General features: G+C 39.2%; 1 protein-coding gene and 1 pseudogene across 2 annotated transcripts; both read left to right on the top strand.

Annotated features, from left to right (window-relative positions):
* The first annotated feature begins 817 nt into the window (after positions 1–817).
* LOC143885070 (GTPase activating protein 1-like) lies at positions 818–16,040 on the top strand. Its single transcript, XM_077389032.1, has 3 exons — positions 818–1,157; positions 4,367–4,462; positions 15,547–16,040. Exons 1-3 carry the CDS (start codon positions 1,047–1,049, stop codon positions 15,835–15,837), a joined length of 498 nt encoding a protein of 165 aa, XP_077245147.1. The 5' UTR covers positions 818–1,046; the 3' UTR covers positions 15,838–16,040.
* A 1,847-nt stretch (positions 16,041–17,887) lies between these two features.
* LOC143882858 (uncharacterized) lies at positions 17,888–21,116 on the top strand (annotated as a pseudogene). The gene is made up of 3 exons (XR_013252320.1): positions 17,888–18,512; positions 19,174–19,448; positions 20,793–21,116. The product of XR_013252320.1 is annotated as an uncharacterized LOC143882858 (transcript).
* Positions 21,117–21,682: the final 566 nt, after the last annotated feature.

Genomic DNA, 21,682 nt, shown 5'->3' with positions numbered 1-21,682 from the left:
GTTTAAACAACTGAAAGGGAGAGACTACCAACCTGTGAGAGGAGGTTCACTCAGAATAAGAGGATACCGGAGAGAGGTGCACGAACCTGAGGGGCATTGTGACCCTCTAATGGACGGTTGTGGTCATCCCATGAGAGAAAGAGGGCATTGTGGCCCTCTAATGGACGGTTGGGATCATCCCATGAGAGAGAGAGAGAGAGGGGCATTATGACCCTCTAATAGACGGTTGGGATCATCCCATGAGAGAGAGGGGGCATTGTGGCCCTTTAATGGACGGTTGGGATCATCCCACGAGAGAGAGAGAGAGAGAGAGAGAGAGAGAGAGAGAGAGAGAGAGGGGGGGGCATTGTGGCCCTCTAATGGACTGTTGGGATCATCCCATGAGAGAGAAAGTGAAAGGAATTGTGGCCCTCTAATAGACAGTTGGGATCATCCCATGAGAGAGAGGGGGGCATTGTGGCCCTTTAATGGACGGTTGGGATCATCCCATGAGAGAGAGGGGGCATTGGGGCCCTCTAATGGACGGTTGGGATCATCCCACGAGAGAGAGAGAGAGAGAGAGAGAGAGAGAGCCCTCTAATGGACTGTTGGGATCATCCCATGAGAGAGAAAGAGAGAGGAATTGTGACCCTCTAATTGATGGTTGGGATCATCCCATGAGAGAGAGAGAGGTGACGGTATTTTAAAAATGAGGGTATTTTTGTCCTAAACCCTTGCAAACCAGTCACCATCACTATAGATTGGTTATTTCCAAGTCTCTCCCCTTCATATGTCATAGTCATAGAAAGTCCTTTCATTTGGTCATTTTCCCTAAAAAAAAATGAATGGTGCGTGAAACCCCACCAATGAGAACGCTAGAAAATGTTCAAAGGAAAGCCATGAGAAGTACCCGACCGGGGCAGTTCATGTGGGATGCCAGATACATTTGTCTAAATAAAATAGAAGTGAGAAAAGGAGAAGAAAGAGGACCCATCGTCTAGTTTTCTTCTTCTTTTCTAGGTTCTCTTCTTCTCCTTTTCCTTTGTATTCCTTTTTCTTCTTCCCCAATGGAACATTTGTTAGGCCTTCTCAGAGTCCGTGTAGTGAAAGGCATCAATCTGGCTGTCCGGGATGTAAGGACTAGTGATCCTTATGTCGTTCTCAGGATGGGCAAACAGGTAATTATATAAACAAATCTCTCCAAGATTTCAACCAATTTAATGAAAATCTTTTGAATTGATTTTCCTCATAGGACAAAATTGAACAAAACCCATAAGGCCATAATTGATAATACCCAATTCTCACAATTTTCTAACGAAATACTCCATATGCTTTTCCACCCTTATTTGTTCTTTTGATCACAGCCTATGATACCCATTATCTCAATTTTCTAATGAAATATGCCATATGCTTTAATCTGATGAATTGATTTCTTCACCCATAAAATTGAACACAAGCCTGATCTGCATCTATTATGATTTTCCACTGATTTAATTCCATTCTCGCATTTTTTTAATGAAATACCCAATATGCTTATCTCCCTTATTTTTCCTTTTCATCTGTAGCTCTTATGATCTTTCCTCTATTTTTTCTGTGTGATACAGCCGTTGTACTTCTTGCCCATATTTGTTATTTTGATCTATTGTTCTTATGATTTTTCTTTTCTTGCTTTACCTACAAAATTAGACCCAACCCACATTACCAATTTCACATTTTAGTAATGATACTACCCTTATGCTTCTCACCCATCTTTGTTCTTTTCATATGTATCTCTTATTATATTTCCACTGATTTAATTTCACCTCGAGAATTGGTTATTTTGCTTTACCAACAACATTTAACCCAACCCATCCTACCAATTCTCACAGCTTTCTAATGAAACACTCTTATGCTTCTCACCCATATATGTTCTTTTCAGCTGTAGCTCTTATGTTTTCCTTTTAAGGCCCTGTTCGTTTTAGATTTTGACAACCGATTGTGAGCTCGATACCAATTATTGGACTCAAAATTACGTTTAATTTTGAGTCCAATAATTGTTATAGTGCTCACAATCGGTTGTCACAATCTAAAATGAACAAGGCCTAAATTTCTGCTCAGCACCCAATCTAATGTAAGTTCCAGCTGTGATCACCCATCTGATTATCAATCACATACACACAGATACAATTCTGTGGATGTATTCAATTATGAGGGTTTCTTTTGCTCTACAATGCTCATCGCCTCTGTAGAACATATCACATGATGTTCTTTGTTGTTTATTTCAATTTGCTAGTGAACATACCGCAGGGTGTTCTTTGTTGTTTGTTTGAATTTGCTACCGAAAATGCTTTCTGTTATTACTATATGTAGAATTCAATTAATCGTTTTCTTGTGCATCCATATACTAACCTCTGTTCTGTATTTATTTTCTCTCAATCAGAACTTGATGTAATACCTATTAGAGCGTTGTGCTCCCCATTTTTAAGCTTGCAATGACAAATTCAAGCATTTAGTTAAAAAATAACGTATGGAACTCAAGAGAACATTGTAAAAAGATGATAATCTGTCCTAAAATCTGATCGACAACATAAAAGATGAAAAACTATTCAAAAATAGGCTGTATCACACAGAAAATCCAAGCTTCCAGGGATTAAAGCAAAAATTCACTCACATGATCATTTGTTTAAAAAACAAAAAGAAAAAAGGAAAAAAGAAAAATGTATTCACACCTTAATAAGGCTCGCTAACTTATCCTTAAGCAACTTTAGCTTTGTTAAAGTGTAAAAGATAAATAACGCCTTTCTCCAACAGCTTAAGCTTTTGGAGAAGTTGGTAAGTTAACAAGATTGTTATTCTAGTTTACTAGTATCTCTTAATGACATCGTAAAAAACTCATTTTCATTGATTGATAAACCTATTGGGATTTTTAAAATCAGATAGGTATTTCTCAAAACAATACGAGCTGCCACCAAGTTTCATCCCAAGTAAAGACCCGCGGACTCCTAAAAATCAATTTAGGAAGATTAAAAATCTAGGGAGCTGATATTTCCGCTCCACTTTTAGACTAATCCACTCCAACTTGGAGTGGATTGGTCTAAAAGTGGAGTGGAAATATCCAAAGCATAGGGGAGTTGATATTTCCAAAATCTATTGCATTTCCTAAATTCCCTAACTTCTAAACCCACAAAATTTCATCCTAAAAGTCAATCAAAATGTAACATAATAAACAAAAACAGCCAAACTCCTAAAGTTTCGGACCAAATGTAGCCCTCTAGATCTCTTGTCTTTTTGGATGACTCCCTTGCATCCTTGCTTCTTGTCCTTTCTTGAGTATAACAGATCGCTCTTTACATGATATATGAATGATGTCCTTGGAATTCATAGTTGCTTCTAGGGTCAACTGATGTTAGGGATTACCTTGCTTTTGTGACTGATATGCCCTCTTGATATGTCCAACTTGTGACTATTTTTTCCATAAATATAACATCTTAAGACACCATTTATGTGTTAAATCTTCAACTTTGATTATTTCTTATTAGATTTCTTTGGAACACATATAAATGATGATACCACCTATAAGTTGATCATCAGCCTCATCTAATTAATTGATTTCCCTTTTATCATGCTTTACATGGTTCTGGATGAATCTTAGTTCACGCGGTTTTGTTAATGGGTAAAACATTGAATTATCAATTATGTATGTTAAAGTCTTGACTTGTGTCTTATATAGGGATTTTCTTAGGAATTTCTTTTATGTTTTATGTAAGTGTCAGTACTACAGTTTACTTTTTCCAGGATTTATTTATTGCTGTGATATTTCTGGGCTTTATCCAAGGGTTTTTTTCAACAAGATTAATTCGTTGGGAATCAATTCGTACAATATGTTGTTTTACATTGTCATGCAATTCTTCGATAATTTCATGAGACTTGTGGACGGAGTGGTTCTTATGAAAAAATGATTTTAAGTGCTGTACCTAGTATTTTACTTTTAGTTACAACCTTAAGCCAAGAGACGTGTTATCTTTTATGTTAAAAAATGCTTACACTGTTCATCATGTTGGCCATTAAATGTAACCACATTGTTTCATTATACTTTGCATACAACTCACTTTCTTCTCATATTGTATTTAAATTCATTTTTTTAAATTCAAATTTAAATTTGTACTCTTGTGTTATATTTAGCACTTGGGATTCTACCTTTTTTATCCCTCCATTTCATATTTATGAAATTTTGTTGCAGAAATTAAGATTCATGTAGTTAAAAGGAATGAATCCTTCCATGCAATGAAATTCTGTTATTTATAGTTCAAATTTAATTCTGTACTCTTGTATTACGCTTAGTAATTTTAGCGCTTGGGATTCTACCTATTTTGTCCCCCTCATTTCATATTTTTGAAAATTGTTTCAGAAACTGAAGACTCATGTAGTGAAAAATAATGTGAATCCTGAATGGAACGAAGAGTTGACTCTGTCCATTGGAGATCCTATTCTGCCTGTCATACTTGTACGTATCTTTCCTACTGTTAGCATATTGAATTTCAGTGAATATTATAACATTCAGATTATGACAACCGATTGTAAGCCCAAAACGTATTATTAGACTCAACATTACATTTAAATTTGAGTCCAGTAATAGGTTTAGAGTTGGCAATCGGTTGTCATAATCTCAAATGAACAGGGCCTAAATGATGAGCTAATAGACTAATAGAATTCATCATGATAGATTAATGCATTCTGTTTATAAATACAGTGAGCATTGATGGCAAATGAGAAATTACAAATGTCCTCAAGTGTAATACACATTAGATTGAAATGGCATTGATAAATATTTGGAAGGCCAAACTTTTCACAGATTTGTTATTACTATGCGTGGGCCTTGACGACACGTATAATAAAAGTTAGTTCATGTATGGACTTAATTCTGATGAACCAAATGTTTGATTGAGTGTAATTCTCTGAAAGCACACTAAAACACGCTGTCTATGTTCATATGTCTGAATACCATTTAGTAACATGTTTACTCTGGTTTCTGGGAACTTACAACAATAATTCATCTACAATCTTATGAACAAACCCACTGGTACGCCTATAGTCAAGGAATTTTATTCTCCCTTAAACATATAATTTCAAGTTACTAGGTTGAAACAATTCTGTTTTTTTTTTCTACAGCGTATCTGACACGTGTGCGTAACCACTTTGTGGCCCAATGTCACCATCTTCATTTTGGTCCACTTAAAACAAAAATAATTGCTTTGTTTTCCAGCTTTGTTCTATCTTATTGATTATTTCATTTTCCTGTTGTTGATCATGATAGAAAGAACATTCCGACATCTTGTCGAAATACTATGATTCATTCCAGTTTTACTAGTGTTTTTATAAGAAGTCTGAATTATTCCATGATGAGAATGGAAACAAGAAGGAATTGTTATTTTAGTGAACTGCTTGGGCATATATGGGATTGAATGTGTTAGTACAGCTTCATACTTGCTTGAATGTCTATTCCTTCAAATCTAGCATGACAAAATCAACTCTAATATCAGTAAATCAGAACATATCCCTCTACGGGACACACGAAATACTCTTATACGGGGAAATAGCTGAAGTGCATTTCTGGCCCAAAAGAAGTTCATTAGTGCTGTGATGTTCTATTTAATAAGAGGAATAATTGGCGGCTTTGAATGAAGATGTGACTGTTTGTCCTGTGCTTGATGGGGATTACATAGATATTTGGCCCCAATTCATCAGGTATATGCCATGAGTGGCCACTGGGTTGAAATTTTTAGACTAAAGGGGTGCTAATTCAGGCTCTTTTTTTTTTTCTGTGTCTGTGTGTGGGGGAATGTTCTTGGAGTCATGATTATGTCATCCCCTTGAATTTATCTATTATTAGTTCATTATTTTGATTTGATAGCAATATTCATATGGAATAAATGGATTGGAACTAGAATGCTGATATGGATATGTGATTTTTGTTGCATGTTGACTGTTTATTTTGGCGCTGTGTGTTCCATTCTGCTTTAACCATTTCAGTAATTGATTTTCAGTATCCTAAGTGAGCCAATTAGGGATATTGAGAATGATTCTTTCAGTTTTTCTTCAGCCATGGATGACTGGTGCAGTATTACGTATTTGCCATTTTTGGAATCAGAGATGTCTTGAACACCCTAAAGGACAAGACATCGTATCAACTTCACCTATGAAGCACGGGTACGGGTACGGGGTGCGGGTACAACACGACACGGGTACGTGATTTGCCAAAAAAACCGGGTGCGGGTACGTTCGGGTACGCCGAATATAATAATATATTTTAATATTTTATTATATATTTATAAAAATTAAAAAAAAAAAATTGTAGAGCAATCAAATAACAATAACATCACCAAAATGGAAAATTCTAATATTACTCTTCATTTCATAAGTGATTAAGTTCCATATTTCATAACATGAGGCATCAATACATCATTCATTAGAAAAAAAAGTCTGTCACCAGTGTGTTGACCAGTGCCTGACAAGATGAATAATTTTTAGAGACCAAATTATGAGATTTTTTTTACCGGACTTTTGGGATTTAATAATGTTTGGACAAAATAGATTTTATGAATTTTTAAAATTTGAAAAATACCCCACCGTTTGGAAGTTAAGAAAGTTAAAATTTTGACCCGACCCTTTTTCTTTGAATTTTGTACTAGAACTGGAGAATTGACTTTTTTTCCTTTTAGATTTGGGTGTTGAAACTATTTTTAATAAATCCAAAAGGGGGGTATTCCGTTATTTAAATGTAAATCTTAAGTAAATGGACAATAAAATAGTAAAGATATTTACTTAAATGGTTTACATGTAAATACCGAGTACAGGAAAGTAGAGAGAAGTACAGGAGAGGAAAGAGAAGCAGCAGGAAGAAGCAGGACGTGTCGGGTACGCATGGTGCGCACCCGACACGCACCCAACCACCAAAACTAGTTTTTTTTTTTTTTTTTTAAATGGGGTACGTACCCCGGATGTACCCAGGGCGTACCCGGACGTACCCGCACCCCATACGTGTAGGGTGCGGGTGCGGGAGCCCCGACAGAGTACCTGTGCCCGTGCTTCCTAGACCGTCACATCTTAACCACCTCAAGTATGTCCATAAAAGAATTCGAAGTAAATAACAACAAATGATAAGAAAGTAAGTTTTATAACATATATTCAATTATCTTCAGTTAAGACTGCATGATTCTTATCTAACAATTTTTGAACTCTTTAAATTGTCTACTTTTGTAATTTTTTTTATGGCACTAGTATCTGGAAATAAGATTGACTAGGAACTAAGTATCATTCAATCATTTTAAATAAAGATAAAACCATTAAAAACAATATATCTAGCTCATTCATGCACATATCTAGCTAAGTAATATACCAGAAGCATACAACTTCCATAATCACTAGAAACCAAATTAGTAGAAAGGAAAAAAAAAAGAATCAAGTATACTCCTAAACACTATGCAAATCCAAAGCTTTGTTACCTTGATTCGTCAATTGGACAAAAAGAAGTTACATTTTCGGATTTTCCTAAGGTTTTCAGAAAGAGCCTTCTGTACCTCTATCTTCCTTCTCCCATTATAAAACACAAAAGAAATAGACGAATGTAGGTCTTTAGAAACCTTATTTTTCATGCTTTCTCCCATCCAAGACACCTGCAATATGCATGCGGCTTATTGGTCTATATGGGACTTATATCATCTGTATGCACACTCTATTGTCCAACACGCACAGTTTCATGGACGAAGCAACTTAACTAAGGATTATATGGGGTTGCATACGATATAACCCTGATCTTGCCTTGGGTAGTTGAAAAGCTAAACGTATCAGGTAGTAGGAAACCTGAGACTTATCACCCAATATGTCCTTTTATCAAATGATTCATCAATCCATGACTCCTTAGGCATGTCTTGTACGGACGCCTAAAGCTAGGTCAAGGTAAGCACCTTGAAACTAGGCAATTGCAAAGACTCATTGGGATTAGTGTTTAACTTAGAGGATGAAGATTGAAAATTTGTCCTATAATGATTGACCTTGGAGGATGTTGATTCAATCATTGCTAGGTTGCTCTGTGCTTATTTTCTCGTTGTAGTGCTTGTCTGTTACTCTGTTTTTCATTTTGTTTTATTTTTTTCTTTTTTCTTTAATAGAAATTTCTTGTGCGGCCTTCACATGAGTTGTTGGGATAGAAATGATTTGTATAATCTAGGTTTGAATTGTAGTTTTCAATCCAGCCCAATTGATTAATGATTGTGTTTTGAGTGCATCTTGTCTGTGCATTTGAGCAATGGTTGAACATACCAACACCAGCAAGAATTTTAACAATGTGGTTTGTAGCAGCATTTTTGGTGGCTGATTTGTGGCTGCAAGTTGTCATGGTCGATGATGATCGGCAAGAGGAAGTAGTATTTGGTCCTAAAATGTGCTTTGTGATTGGCTCCATCTAGTTGCATATTGGCATGTAGAAACCTCAAGAAAGGGGTTCAATGTAGGTGTACCTTAAATCGCCCATAAAGTGGGTTGTAAGAAGACGCAATAAAGGAGAGTGGGTAAACAGTGGCTGAGCATTAGTGTAAGAAGACTGATAGGAAGCAGTTTATTCAGTGCATCACCAGCTTGTTTTAGCAAGAAGTTATATCCTTGACCAATAGAATGAAGAGTTCCAAGGTAATATTTCCGGCCATTGTGATGATTGAGTTCAGTAGTTCCTCATATAAAATTATTGACTCCAGAGATATGATAATATGGAGAAGACAAAATTGTTTGAAGCACGTGCAGAACCGGAAGAGCCCCTTGTTTCAAAGAGATGACGGTTTAGTTGCATTTCATTCGATGGTTAGAGGCGAACTGAAAGCTAAGTAGTGGTAATTCTAAAGATCCCCTGGGGAAAAATAGAGATGCCTCCTATGTTAGTTACCCATAATATGTGGATGCATCAATGTAATTTCATAGCCATTCAGTCTGGATGCGACATGAAGAATATAAGTCTGATGACAAAACACAGGGACTAGGATGTATAAGATCATAACATGACTGGTTTGACATATTTGGATTCCTACATATCCACTCGTTGTACTTCATCATAGATTTATATAAGACCCATCTGTCTAGATATCATCATATACATCTAGAAAGCTGTATGCTTTGGAAGAAGCTTGTACAGTTTGTGAAGATGTTTTTATTTATTGAAAAGAAGCATATACTTCAACTGATATGCCCTTAGGCATGACCATACATAACGTAGAAATCACACTTGGAAAGAGGGTACAATTAACTAGAGCAGAAAGTGCTATAGAGAAACTGATTGCAAAAGAGGGTAAATTGGCCACATTAAGATTACCATCTGGGGAGGTCTGCTTGATATCTAAAATTGCTCAGCAATTGTTTGACAGGTGGGTGATATTGGGGTGAACCAAAAAAATTTGGGTAAAGCCGAATCTAAGAGTTGGCTAGGTAAGCATCCTTGTAGTAAGAGGAGTCCCAAGATAATATGTCTAGCTATTGTACAGTATTAACTAGTATATGATTTTAGGGTCACTTTTCAGAGGGGACATAAAGAAAGCAAAAAAGTTTAGGTTGCTCTTGAATGTCATGGGTGATATTTGTCTACACTTTACACCATCACTGAATAATTTGAAACAATGTTGTTGAAATGTCCTGCCAACAAAATGTTTCATAGTTCATAATGATCTTATAAGCCACACAATGTGAGTTATTCTTTTGGGGGAAAATGACCTACAAAATGGACTTTATCACTGAAATGACCAAAATGAGGGGGTGTCTTCTAAACGATCAAAGAGGGTTGATGTTGACTAATTTTTCCCACGGAGGACAAAAATGCCCCTTAAAGTCATTTCAACCACTATTTTCCTTTTGCTTTACATTTTACACAGGGAAGTGATATATTTGCCCCCTTTCTTACTTGGGACAGCCCCCTCTAGTGTATTTATGAATTCACTTTTACACTATAGGGGGTTATCCTAAGTGAAAATAGGGGGCGGATATATCACTTCACTTTTACTTTACACAGGGAAGTGATATATTCGCCCCCTTTTTACTCAGGACAACCCCCTCTAGTGTATTTATGAATTATCTTATACACTATAAGGTGTTGTCCCAAGTAAAAATAGGGGGTGAGTATATCATTTCACTCTCTCATCTCTCTCTCATCTCCTCTGTCTCTCTCTGCGCTCTCTCTCTCTCCTCTCCCTCTCTCTGCTCTCTCTCTCTCCGCTCTCTCTATCCCTCTCTCCTCTCTCCTCTCTCTCTCTATCCCTCTCTCTCTCCTCTCTCTCTCTCTCTCCTCTCTCTCTCTCTCTCTCCACTATGAACGACCATTACACCCTCTAACCACTATGAACCACTAATTACATCCTCTGAACCACTACGAACCACTATTAGACCCTCTGAACCACTATTTAGACACTATTAGCCACTATTAGACCCTCTGAGCCACTCTCTATAGCCAATGAACCACTATTAGACCCTCTGAACCACTATGAACCCCTGATTTCACCCTCTGACCCACTATTTAGACACTATGAACCACAATTTGAAATAGAATGAGGTGGATTGTGCGGTTGACCTCGTATTAAAACTGATTTAACTGGTCGAACTTCGAATGTGGTTCATAGAATGTGGTTCATAGTGTCTAATAGTGGTTCATAATGTCTAAATAGTGGTTCAGAGGGTGTAATTAGTGGTTCATAGTGGTTCAGAGGGTGTAATAGTGGTTCATAGCGTATAGAGAGTGGTTCAGAGGGTCTAATAGTGGCTAATAGTGTCTAAATAGTGGTTCAGAGGGTGTCATTAGTGATTCATAGTGGTTCGTAGTGGTTAGAGGGTCTAATGGTCGTTTATAGTGTCTAAATAGAGAGAGAGAGAGAGAGAGAGAGAGAGATGAGGGGGAGAGAGAGAGAGAGGAGAGAGAGATGAGAGAGGGATAGAGAGAGAGGAGCGATGAGAGAGGAATAGAGAGAGAGAGATGAGAGAGAGAGAGTGAAATGATATATTCACCCCCTATTTTTACTTGGGACAGAACCTTATAGTGTATAAGAGAATTCATAAATACACTAGAAGGGGTTGTCCCGAGTAAAAAGGGGGCGAATTTATCACTTGTGTAAAATGTAAAGTAAAAGTGAAGTGATATATCCGCCTCCTATTCTCACTTGGGACAACCCCCTATAGTGTAAAAGTCAATTCATAAATACACTAGAGGGGGCTATCCCAAGTAAAAAAGGGACAGATATATCACTTCCCTGTGTAAAATTGAAAGCAAAAGGGAAATAGTGGTTGAAATGATTTTAAGGGGCATTTCTATCCTCCGTGAAAAAAAAGTAGACAACATCAACTTTTTTGGGTCGTTTAGAAACCTTGGATGGGGATGAACTCGAGTGCTGAAGAGCGTGATATCTGGGATCAGCGTCTCTAAGATTCTTCACGATGCCCACCAAATCACCAATCACTTTGGATAGATATCCATTCAGGCTAAGGCGCCCAGGATCTTGACAAGAATGGATCCAGTGGGCTGGGTACGAGGGCATCTTATATAGCCCACTATCCTCTAATCCTTGCAACCGACAGCTGTCTTCCATCCCCTGATTCCAACCTGCTATACCCAGTAGCGAGTCCATAATATTAAATGACTCAGAGGAGACTAGACTTGAAGGTGGGCAAACCGAAGCGCCTCCCCTCTCTGGCGAGATTATCCCCCACACTCTCCCAGATATCACGGCATCTGCCTCCACGTGTCCAGGGACATTTAATGTCTCCAGAACATCAGAACCTTGATTTTGAAATTCAAAAGCATTGCTAAAGTGCGCCATGTTTCTATCGTGAGCCGAAGGGAGTGCACTAAGAACATCTCAACTATCGTGCACCTTCTTCCCCCCATCTCCATCTTCCATCGAGTTACAAAGCTCTGTATTGATTTCGTCCTCCGAGTTGAGATAAATGGGTTCTCTGATTCTGACTCGTCCTCTGACTCTTCCATCATCCGAAGCCTCACTCTGACTCGATGAGTCCATCTTCTCTAATTTCACCCACAGTGTCTGGCCCTCCATGCATGCTGGAATAGCAACTGAGATGGGACGATTTCCACATGTGCTAATCTTCATTTTAGCTACTGTATACCCTCTTCTAGCTTTGCACGATAAATCCGAAGACACAACCTTTCCAAACCTTTAAGAAATCTGCAAGAAGTTTTCTTCACACTAGGCTTGCGATGGGAACGCCATAAATGTTCCACCATTCCGATGATTCCGAAGATGAAAATTTGATTGACCGTGGGACTAGCTCTGTCAACGGGGAGATTGTTGGTGCTCTCCATATTGATTGAATCCTCTGAATATTCATCCCAATAGGAATAATAACCATCACCTCCAGTATATCCATCTTATACACATCAAGCACTGATCGCAAGCCGCATCTACGTCGGAGCCATTGTTCAAGTGCCAGAACATTCCCAGACCATCCTTCACGGATTTCCCCCCATAGAATCCGGTGGGTATTACTGATTGAGATCAACGGGACAGTGTCGCTATCCTTCCACTATTTTCTGTCCTGGATTTCCATATTCTATCCCATCATCACTTCCACCCACTATACCTCCATTACCTTCCTTTAAATCACCAAATATTGGCTTAGGTATGTTAGTGTCTGTCCCAGACCATGTTTTGCCACATTTCCAGCAGATTGCTCGTTTGCGAAAGTTTCGAAATGCACATCTTCGACACTTCCAATCACCCATTCCTTCTTCTCTTCTTCTCTGATTTGCACGGTCTATGCTTCTGGTTCTTTTTCCCTTTGGTTGCTGCCAAGGTTCCATTCTCTTCTCTTAAGTAAGTTCTGGAGCTCCTGAATTCATCAAATGGTGAACATTCTCAGACCAAGTGCTAAGGTGATTGAAAACTGATTTCTTGCTTAGCTTGTAAAGTATATGAAATTTCCTGTTACAGTTCATGAAGCATAGCATAACTCCCAAGTGAAAGCAATAGAAAATGTTGGCAAGAAATATGGCCTATGTTGAGCAACTTTAAAGCTCTGTAAATCATTCTTAGAGTAATAGCGTTGGGATTCTTTCAGACAAGCTGTAGGATACAATTTGAGAAGAAAAAAATAAAATAATGAAGGTCTTGACGTGATCGAGCCCAACTATATGATCACATTGCAGGTTGAAAGTTCATAACTGGAAAATCAGTTCAAGGTCCTGAGGTATCTGTCGCTGAATTATCTGTACACATGAATGTGAGTAAAAAATGTCAGATGGATTCTGATGTTTCCAGAACAATTGAAGACACTGAATAGGACATACGTAAGAAACTATAAATTATTTTATATGATGAAATGGGAAGTAGAGGTACTAAGAGCCAAATGAAAATTAAATCCTCTGAGGTAGTATTCACCATCCCCAGTAGGCTGGATGAGAACAGTGACAAGAATGAGCTCACAAGCTCATAATTCAGGAAGAAACAATATCATCTATCCCGAAACGGGTGGATCAAGAAAAAAAATTTGAATCTATTAAGTCAAAAAATACAGTCAACCATCTTTGAGAAGAAGATAAAACATCGGCAAGGAGGCACCGAGATTCTAAAGAATTGGAGGTTCATGTTTGAGAAGATAAAACAAAAGGAGATGCAAAGATGGTGTCCTCCCCCCAACCAGGTGGATTAAACTAAATTTTGACGGAAGTTCAAAAGGAAATCCGGGCCCTATATGTATCAGTGGCCTCTTCCGGGACTCAAATGACCGGCAGGCATTTGTGATGCCCGCAAAGTGGATGCACAAGCTTTGCTATGGGGACTGAGGTGGTTTGTAACACTTAGATCGGGCTAACTGATTATTAAAAGGGGCTCAACGAATGTCATAGCTCGGGCGACCAACAAAGCAACAGGCCCATGGATGCAGGCAGATCTCATTTCAGAAATTAGGGATCTTGTAGCATCAATATCGCCAAAGTTCCAGCTCATGATTAGATCAGCTAATGAAGGGAACATATATTTATACTACCCACTGACCATGCAAATACATCGTTTTTTTTTTTTTTTGGTGTGTGGGTGGGTGGGTGAGTGGGTGAGGGTTGTTATCAGCACACTGTAACTGATGCCTCATCCCTGCAGCAGCAGAAAGCATCAGATCTAACCACAGAGGGTCAATGGAGAGTGGATTGGGAAGAAAGCTGGTTATAGGGAGAAAAACAGGGGTAGACTCATGCCTGGTTTCTGCGAAGTACTGCAGCTACACCAAACCAGGTTTAAACAGTTACCGGGATCCTGAGAATGGGGCAACTGATGAAGAAAATGGTTCTCTTCTAGTGTCTAATGTTGATGCCTTTCTAGTCATGTGTCTTTATGTTTTCTCTGCACGATTATAGAGTGGTAGTTTCCAATGTTGGCGAGGTTTTATCCTGTACTAAATGCAGGGAGCTGGTGTAAGATTTGGAGTTTCTTCAAGGGGACATCTTGTCCCCATCTGGATGAAATTTGAGTTCGCATAAAGCTATTTTATTTCAAAGAAGAAGAAGAAGAAGAAATAACACCTGTCAATCTGAAAGTCTGCGAGATTCACACACCTAACCATATGTAATTTGTGCCGGTCCTTTAAATTTTTTTGCTTTGTATTTTAGTTTCATAGATCATAACAGGCGATCAACTGGGAAAGCATCAAAGCATATAAGAGATTATTAATGTTCCGTCAATTATTGATATGCCGTAGCTGTCCTGCCAAACCACAGCTTATGCTGCAAACAAAAAGAAAAGAAAAATTGTTAACTATATAATATGGTAACATATGATATTAGTTGGGGTGACGAACTTTTTTTTTCCTGGCGAAGGTATCAAGGTGATGATGGTTGCATATAGTTCAATTATATGGTGCTGTGGTTGGGCTGTTGCTCAATTGGAAAGTGCTCTGCATTGCGACTTTGTGGCCATTATTTATAAGCGTGGGTTTTACCAATCCAAAAAAGGAAAATAAAAAAACTGTCTAGTGCTGCCTTTAGTACAGCTTATTCAGTGCATGCTGCCTTTTAATATGTAACAAACACGGGAATTTCACCCTTTGAAGAATCTGGAAAATCTAGGATATGACATTATAGAACTTTCAGTTGATCAGAAAATAGTTCAGACATTGTTTCAGCATTCAGCAAGATTCCAAAGACTGACCTGCAGATTGGTAACTTAATTGACACACTGTTTTTCGTAACCGTGGGCACAGAGTTACCAGACAACAAAGCTGTCAAGATATGATCCAAATTAACCAAGATCAAGCTCCAAGAGTGGGATTTGCGGATTATCAACAAAGTAGAATATTTGTGTGATCCTAAATTGCAGTGATCAGGAGCCATCCTTGTAGATTTCATTTTGAGTATATATTATGTGTTTATCTTGCATGGCAACTGTGTTCATGGACTAATCTATATCTTTTCCTTCATTTGGCATCTACGAGCCTGCTGGTCCAATCCAATTTATTTACCAAAATAAATATTTAAATAAAAGAAAATGACAAGTTTGTTCTTATATAAGCTTTTGGTTATTTCACCATGTCAACCATTATCTTCCATGATTGCAGACGGTTTTCGACAAGGACACGTTCACCTGTGATGATAGAATGGGAGAGGCCGAGTTGGACATTGTTCCATTTGTAGAGGCTGTGAAGATGCATTTCGAAGGCACCCCAAGTGGTACCATCATAAGAAAAATCACACCCAACAGGGAAAACTGTTTTGCTGAGGAGAGCTGCATTGTCTGGTTAGATGGGAAGGTCGTTCAAAATGTTTGTCTCAGATTGAAAAATGTGGAATGTGGTGAAGTGGAACTACAACTGCAGTGGATCAGTCTCCCTGGTGGTAAGGGAATATAGACAGAGACTTGGCTTTTGGATGAACTTCAAACAAAACTTATGTAGGATGGTGTGCTTTCATGTAGAGATATATGTATATAGAAATGCTCCCTCAGAAGCAAATAAATTAACTGAGTGTCCATGTAATGCTCCGGTACCGGATTTTGTGCCTGCCCTTTAGGCGATAATACAAGATGTTGTGCGTTGGATTGGTTTTTACCTTATCTATTTTTTTCGTTTAAAATTTTTGGCGAAAATAAATTTGCGGACATTGAAAGATAGAACACTATATATTGTTTCTGCCACGATCAAGCAGAAGAAACGTTTCGACAGTAAGCTTCACTTGATCGTTTCGGCACTGAATGTCATAATCTAAGGCACAATATTCCAGCAGTAAGATGGGATGGCAAGAAATTGAGAGTAATTGTGATGCTACCATGGCTAGTTCTTCATCAGATTTACAAATACGTATTTGTTGTTTCAGGCTTTTAGCTAGGTATGGCTCATGTAATCAAATATACAAGAGTTTTGAAGATGAAAGCGGGCATGACTTCTAGCAGTTTTCTTTAGACTTTTCCATGCATCATACCATCAACAGAAAACTGCTAGAAGTATATGATTGCGGGCATGAAAAAGTCTAAAGAAAAGGTTAGGGAAAACATGCATGGAAAAGTCTAAAGAAAAGGTTTGGGAAAAGCGGGCATGACTTCAAATCTTCAATCATATACACGGTGTGCCTGAAGATCACCCACTTCTAGCGTACAGAGGGCTAAGATGCACTGGGTCCTGCCGTCTATTCGGTTCTGACGACAAGGAGGTTGCCTTGGCCTGCGACTTACAAAAGATTAGGGACCACCAAGAATAGGAACTTTGGGGGAACCCTTCGACACTCATGTCGATCAGATGAAGGGACCGGAATGAGAACTGGACACAAAGGCGAGAGACTTCGAGTGGCTACTAGGTAGGCCGGGTGGATAGGCACACCTGGAGAGTGAGAGTGAGGGTCAGGCCTTACCCTTAGAGTGGGCTAGAAGAGGATAAGCTCCAGAAGCTCCGGGCATGGAGTGGAGGGTTCCCTTTTATAGGCGGAGTTACGAGTTCCTATGCATGATATGATAGTGAGATGACGCTGTGGTAATAACTTGTGTGGCGCGGCCTCTAATGTCAGACAGTACGGTGAGTAGCTGATAGTGCTTCAAATGTCGTAACAAAGTATGGAGCATGTATGGCTCCTGATGGTGACGATCCAAGTGTTGGTGTGACGAGACCATAGACGGCTCTGAGAGGGCGCAGGTGGTAGTTGGTGAGCAAGGAGAAGTCGTACGATGCTGTGATAAGTCGGTGGCTGCGTGACTGGGGTGAACAGTCTTGATCAGGGACCGCGAGGGGTCCAGGAGAGATTTGGCCTTGGGGGCTGCCGTATGAAGGCAGTCGGTCGGGAGGCACCAACCGAATTGAAGTGGTGGTGGTGCCGTGAGGTGGCGGAGGGTTTTTTTGTTATGATTCTGTAGGGCGCCCCGGCTGTCTTGAATGTCTGCGCGCTACCAGCCATGTGCTGCAATGTCAATGGTCATTGGATTTCGTCACCAACACAAGCTATTTACGTTGTGGCCCAGCAAATGAACAGTGTGGATCATCATATGAAGTGGGCCTCCACAATACTTTTTTTTTTTTTTTTGAAAATATTGGACTTCATGCAGACACAGCACAGCCTAGGAGGGCCGTCAATATATATAATGATAAAATCTTGTCTGTATGGAGAGAGAGAGAGAGAGCGAGAGAGAGAGAGAGAGAGAGAGAGAGAGAGAGAGGGGCATATGCCATTTGTATGGCGCTTAGGCTCACCTGCACCATAAATATTTGGACCCATGCAACAATATCTACAGCACGGGTTCAAAATTCTACCGGGAAAAAACAATTTACAGAACAACAAAAATGCAAGCCACTCATAAAAATAGGTTTTCACACGACATGACAAAAAGAAAACAAGAAGATCGAGTTTCATCTACACAGATATTATCGTCAAGGGTGCATAATATGACCCCGCCCTTTGTGCTCGAATTAGAGTCTTATATATGTACTTGATAGATGAATCTTATCTTCACCAACACACTTACTTGGTTCTCTTAAATCCTCTCTTGTACACCAACGAAGCAGCAGCATCCAAACTAGCTTCATGGCATTGTCCTCACCCACTCTCCGTTGTAATTCCTTCAAAACAAGCCCCCCATCCTCGTCTAGACCATTTATTAGAGAGACCCAAATCCTTCATTTCTCATTTCTTCCAACCAGACCCAAGCCACAGAGTGCTACTAAGGGATGGAATGTTGTTACAGTGGAGGAAGAAGCTTGCCAAATCAAGAGGCTTCAAAACGGGTCGGACAATCGTGGGGTTGCAATCGCGGGGGAGAAGGGTCGAACAGTGGACCTCACACCGCAAGCAGTCCAGGCGATTGTGGAGAGTTTTGGGGAGTGGGTGATTGAGAGGTCCGAAACAGTGGCGAGTAGTAGCGGTGGTGTTCGGGTGTCGTTGGGACGAGACCCACGCATCTCTGGCCCGCTCTTGGACACTGCGGTGTTTGCCCCGTCTGGCGCGTGCAGGGTGTTTGGTGTTTGACATTGGGCTGGCCACTACTCCTGCATGTTATATGAGCACTTTGCTTGCTCCCTTCTTTGCCTACGATGCTTCCATCATGGTAGGGTGTGTTAAAGTATAAAAGATTAAATAACACCATCTCCAATACCTTAAGCTTTTGGAGTAACTGGTTGTTTCACATGGTATCAAAGCAAAGGTCACGAGTTCAAACCTCCCGGAGAGCAAAAATCCACATGCATTAATGGCCAAACCCAAAAGAGGTGCCACGTGTACACCAAGCCCAGAAGAGGGGGCACACTTGAGGGGGGTGTTAAAGTATAAAAGATTAAATAAACACCATCTCCAACAGCTTAAGCTTTTGGAGTTACTGGTTGTTTCACAGGGTGGACACAACCTTTTGGTATTTATGCCTTTTACGAGCGTTTGGCCCAACAAATGCTATTAGAACTCCTGCTTTTTTTTTTGGGAAAAATTACAGCTACAACCCCTCAACTTTATGACATATTCAACGATAACCCTATAGTTTCAAACTCATCAACTACACCCCTGACTTTTCAATATGTATAAGGTAGACCCCCTCTATTAAACACTATCAATGCTAATTATGATCTCTGGTTCAACCCAGCTGTATGTTTGATAAATGCGGTTGGGTTACGTGGATCCAATGATGTGGCGAGTTTTTTCATGGGCGCTCTTTAGTTTAGAATTTTCCTTCACACCCTTTAAATATTTGTAATCAGTTACAAACATTGCAATGACAGATGACAGCATCTCACTTGCCATACACTAGAAATGGTATGAAAATTTTCACTCCTAAAGGTGGTTTATTGGTTTAAATTCGAGTGAAGTGGAGGAGATATATGACCGAGCTGCCGACAAATATGCTACTAGGTTGATCAAGCCCTCCCACATCTTCATTCCCAGTACTCCCACCAGAGTGGATTTCACGACTACCTATGCTCAACATCTCCGCAACATCATCAAGGAAAGAGTCAACCATCCATCACACTATGACACTCCCCTCCTCGAATTTAAGGTTCTCTTTCTCTCTCTCATATTTTAAGTACAATGTTTTGATAATAACACATATTCACCTTGTCTTTTCATTTTTTTAGTAGGTATTAGCAGGGGATGGAACCTTTTGAAGAACAAATCCTTAATTAACCAATTGAACTAGAGACTCAACCTCTTTGCCTTTTCTTTTGTTTTAACTGGCTGCTGAGAGCTTTTTGGGAATTGTAATAGCTATCGACAACTGGTTAATAATAAAAGACAAGTTGAGTTTGTGTCATTATCAAAACATGGTAATGCAAATATACAGTTCCCAAAAAGCTGTTAGCAGCCAATGAAAAAGGAAAAGACAAAGTGAGAGTGTGTCCTTATCAAAACATGGTTTAGAAGCCAATGAAAAAGGAAAAGACAAAGTGAGAGTGTGTCGTTATCAAAACATGGTTGTGCAAATATTAGTAGCATCCTATTTGTATATTGTCTAAGCAATTTCGCCAAAAGCCATTGTGCGGCATACTTTTGGAGAAGAGAACCACCACCTTAGATGAATTCTGAATAAGACAAAATCTTCTAGCAGTTTGATGCTATGTCCTAGAAAAGTGGTGAGCCACGAAATTACTTTTTTGTGAAATTGCTTAGACAATACCATTTTTTTTTGGGAAATGATATCAGCGCTCCAATGTTTTGATATTTCCTCTCAAGTTTCTTGTCTGTTAGTATTTAAAAGGTTTGTGGGAACTCTTTGGGAACCATAAGTCAATAATAACCTTTTGACAGCCCTTTAATAACTAAAAGACGAGACTTCAGCGGAAATATCAAAACATTGGAGCACAGATATTATTTCCCTTTATTTATTGGCGAATGTTGATCTCAACCATTCATATGATACACCTCCACTTAGATAGTTCAATCCTCAAAAGTTGGGATATATATAAATAGAGAAAAATAATTTGAAGGTCTGAAACCGAGTTTTTATAGGGTGTAAGCCAGTATAGTCCAATATTTTTCAAAAAGTACAGTAGGATGATCCAAACCGTCCATTTGATGGGCCACAACATAAATAGAGCTGTGCCGGAAAAATCATTTCCATAGGATGATCCTAGCCCTCCGATCTACAGCGGAACTGCATATAACAGAAATTTCTAGAGATGGAAATGATTTTTTGGGCACAACCTATTTGCATTGTGGCCAATCAAATGGACGGTTTGGATCATTCTATAGTGTGTGAGTCGTACACTACTTTGAAAAATACTGGACTATATGGGCTTACAAAAAGTATAAAATCAATCTCCTCAAACACACCATATAGTATGGTGCAAGTCGTGGTGCATTGCATATGCTGATCAGGTCATCCTTTGCTCATTCACTGTAGATAATCGTGAACGCCGGAAATGGTTCGGGCGGGTTCTTTACCTGGGACGTACTGGAGAAGCTATGCGCGGACACATCAGGAAGTCTAAATCTCCAACCAGATAGAATGTTCCCCAATCACATTCCCAATGCAGAGGACAAGATTGCTATGTCACTCACTAAGGCCGCCGTACTAGAATCCAAAGCTAACCTTGGGATAGTCTTTGACACCGATGTGGACCGAAGTGGCGTGGTTGATGAGGCAGGTAACACCATCAATGGGGACAGGCTCATTGCTCTCATGGCTGCCATTGTCTTAAGAGAGCACCCTGGCAAACAATTGTAACTGATGCTCGAACTAGTGTTGCCCTCACGCGCTTCATCACAAGTAGAGGTGGGCACGATTACAGATTGCATCTTACATGCTAGCAAATGCTCCCCTTCACTGGCCACCCAGAAAACTGTTTGGACGATCATTCTGTTCGCTAATACTCTCTATTTCGGCTTGAAATGGGCTTAAAAGAAATTTTACGCCCATTTTCGATGTAAAAATTGGTTTAGGCCGAAAGAAACAGAGCCCAAGGAATATTTCTCATTGATTCAGCCAACATGAACCTAAAAATCAAATGAGCAATTTCCAAATTGGACTAATTTTGGGAAGTTGATTTGGATTGTGGCGAATCCAACACGGATATCAAGTGCAAATTCAGCAAGTTAGATATTTTAAGTAATTCTGCAAACTGCACATCAATGATAGATGTGGCTGCTATTTATATTAACTAGATAATTATTACAAGACAATAATGCCCTTAGATAAGAGCGATATTACAATACTATAATAAACATAGAAATACATATGCTATCAGCCTCTCGCAATTTGAGCGGGTTTGGAACAGACGGTCAAATTGGTTC

Source organism: Tasmannia lanceolata, unplaced genomic scaffold (genome assembly GCF_043159265.1).
Source record: "Tasmannia lanceolata isolate RefF3 unplaced genomic scaffold, GAP_Taslan_0.1 ptg000008l, whole genome shotgun sequence".
Taxonomy (NCBI): Eukaryota; Viridiplantae; Streptophyta; class Magnoliopsida; order Canellales; family Winteraceae; genus Tasmannia; species Tasmannia lanceolata.
The sequence above is the reverse complement of the archived record's forward strand: the minus strand, read 5'-3'. Positions and strand labels throughout refer to the sequence as shown.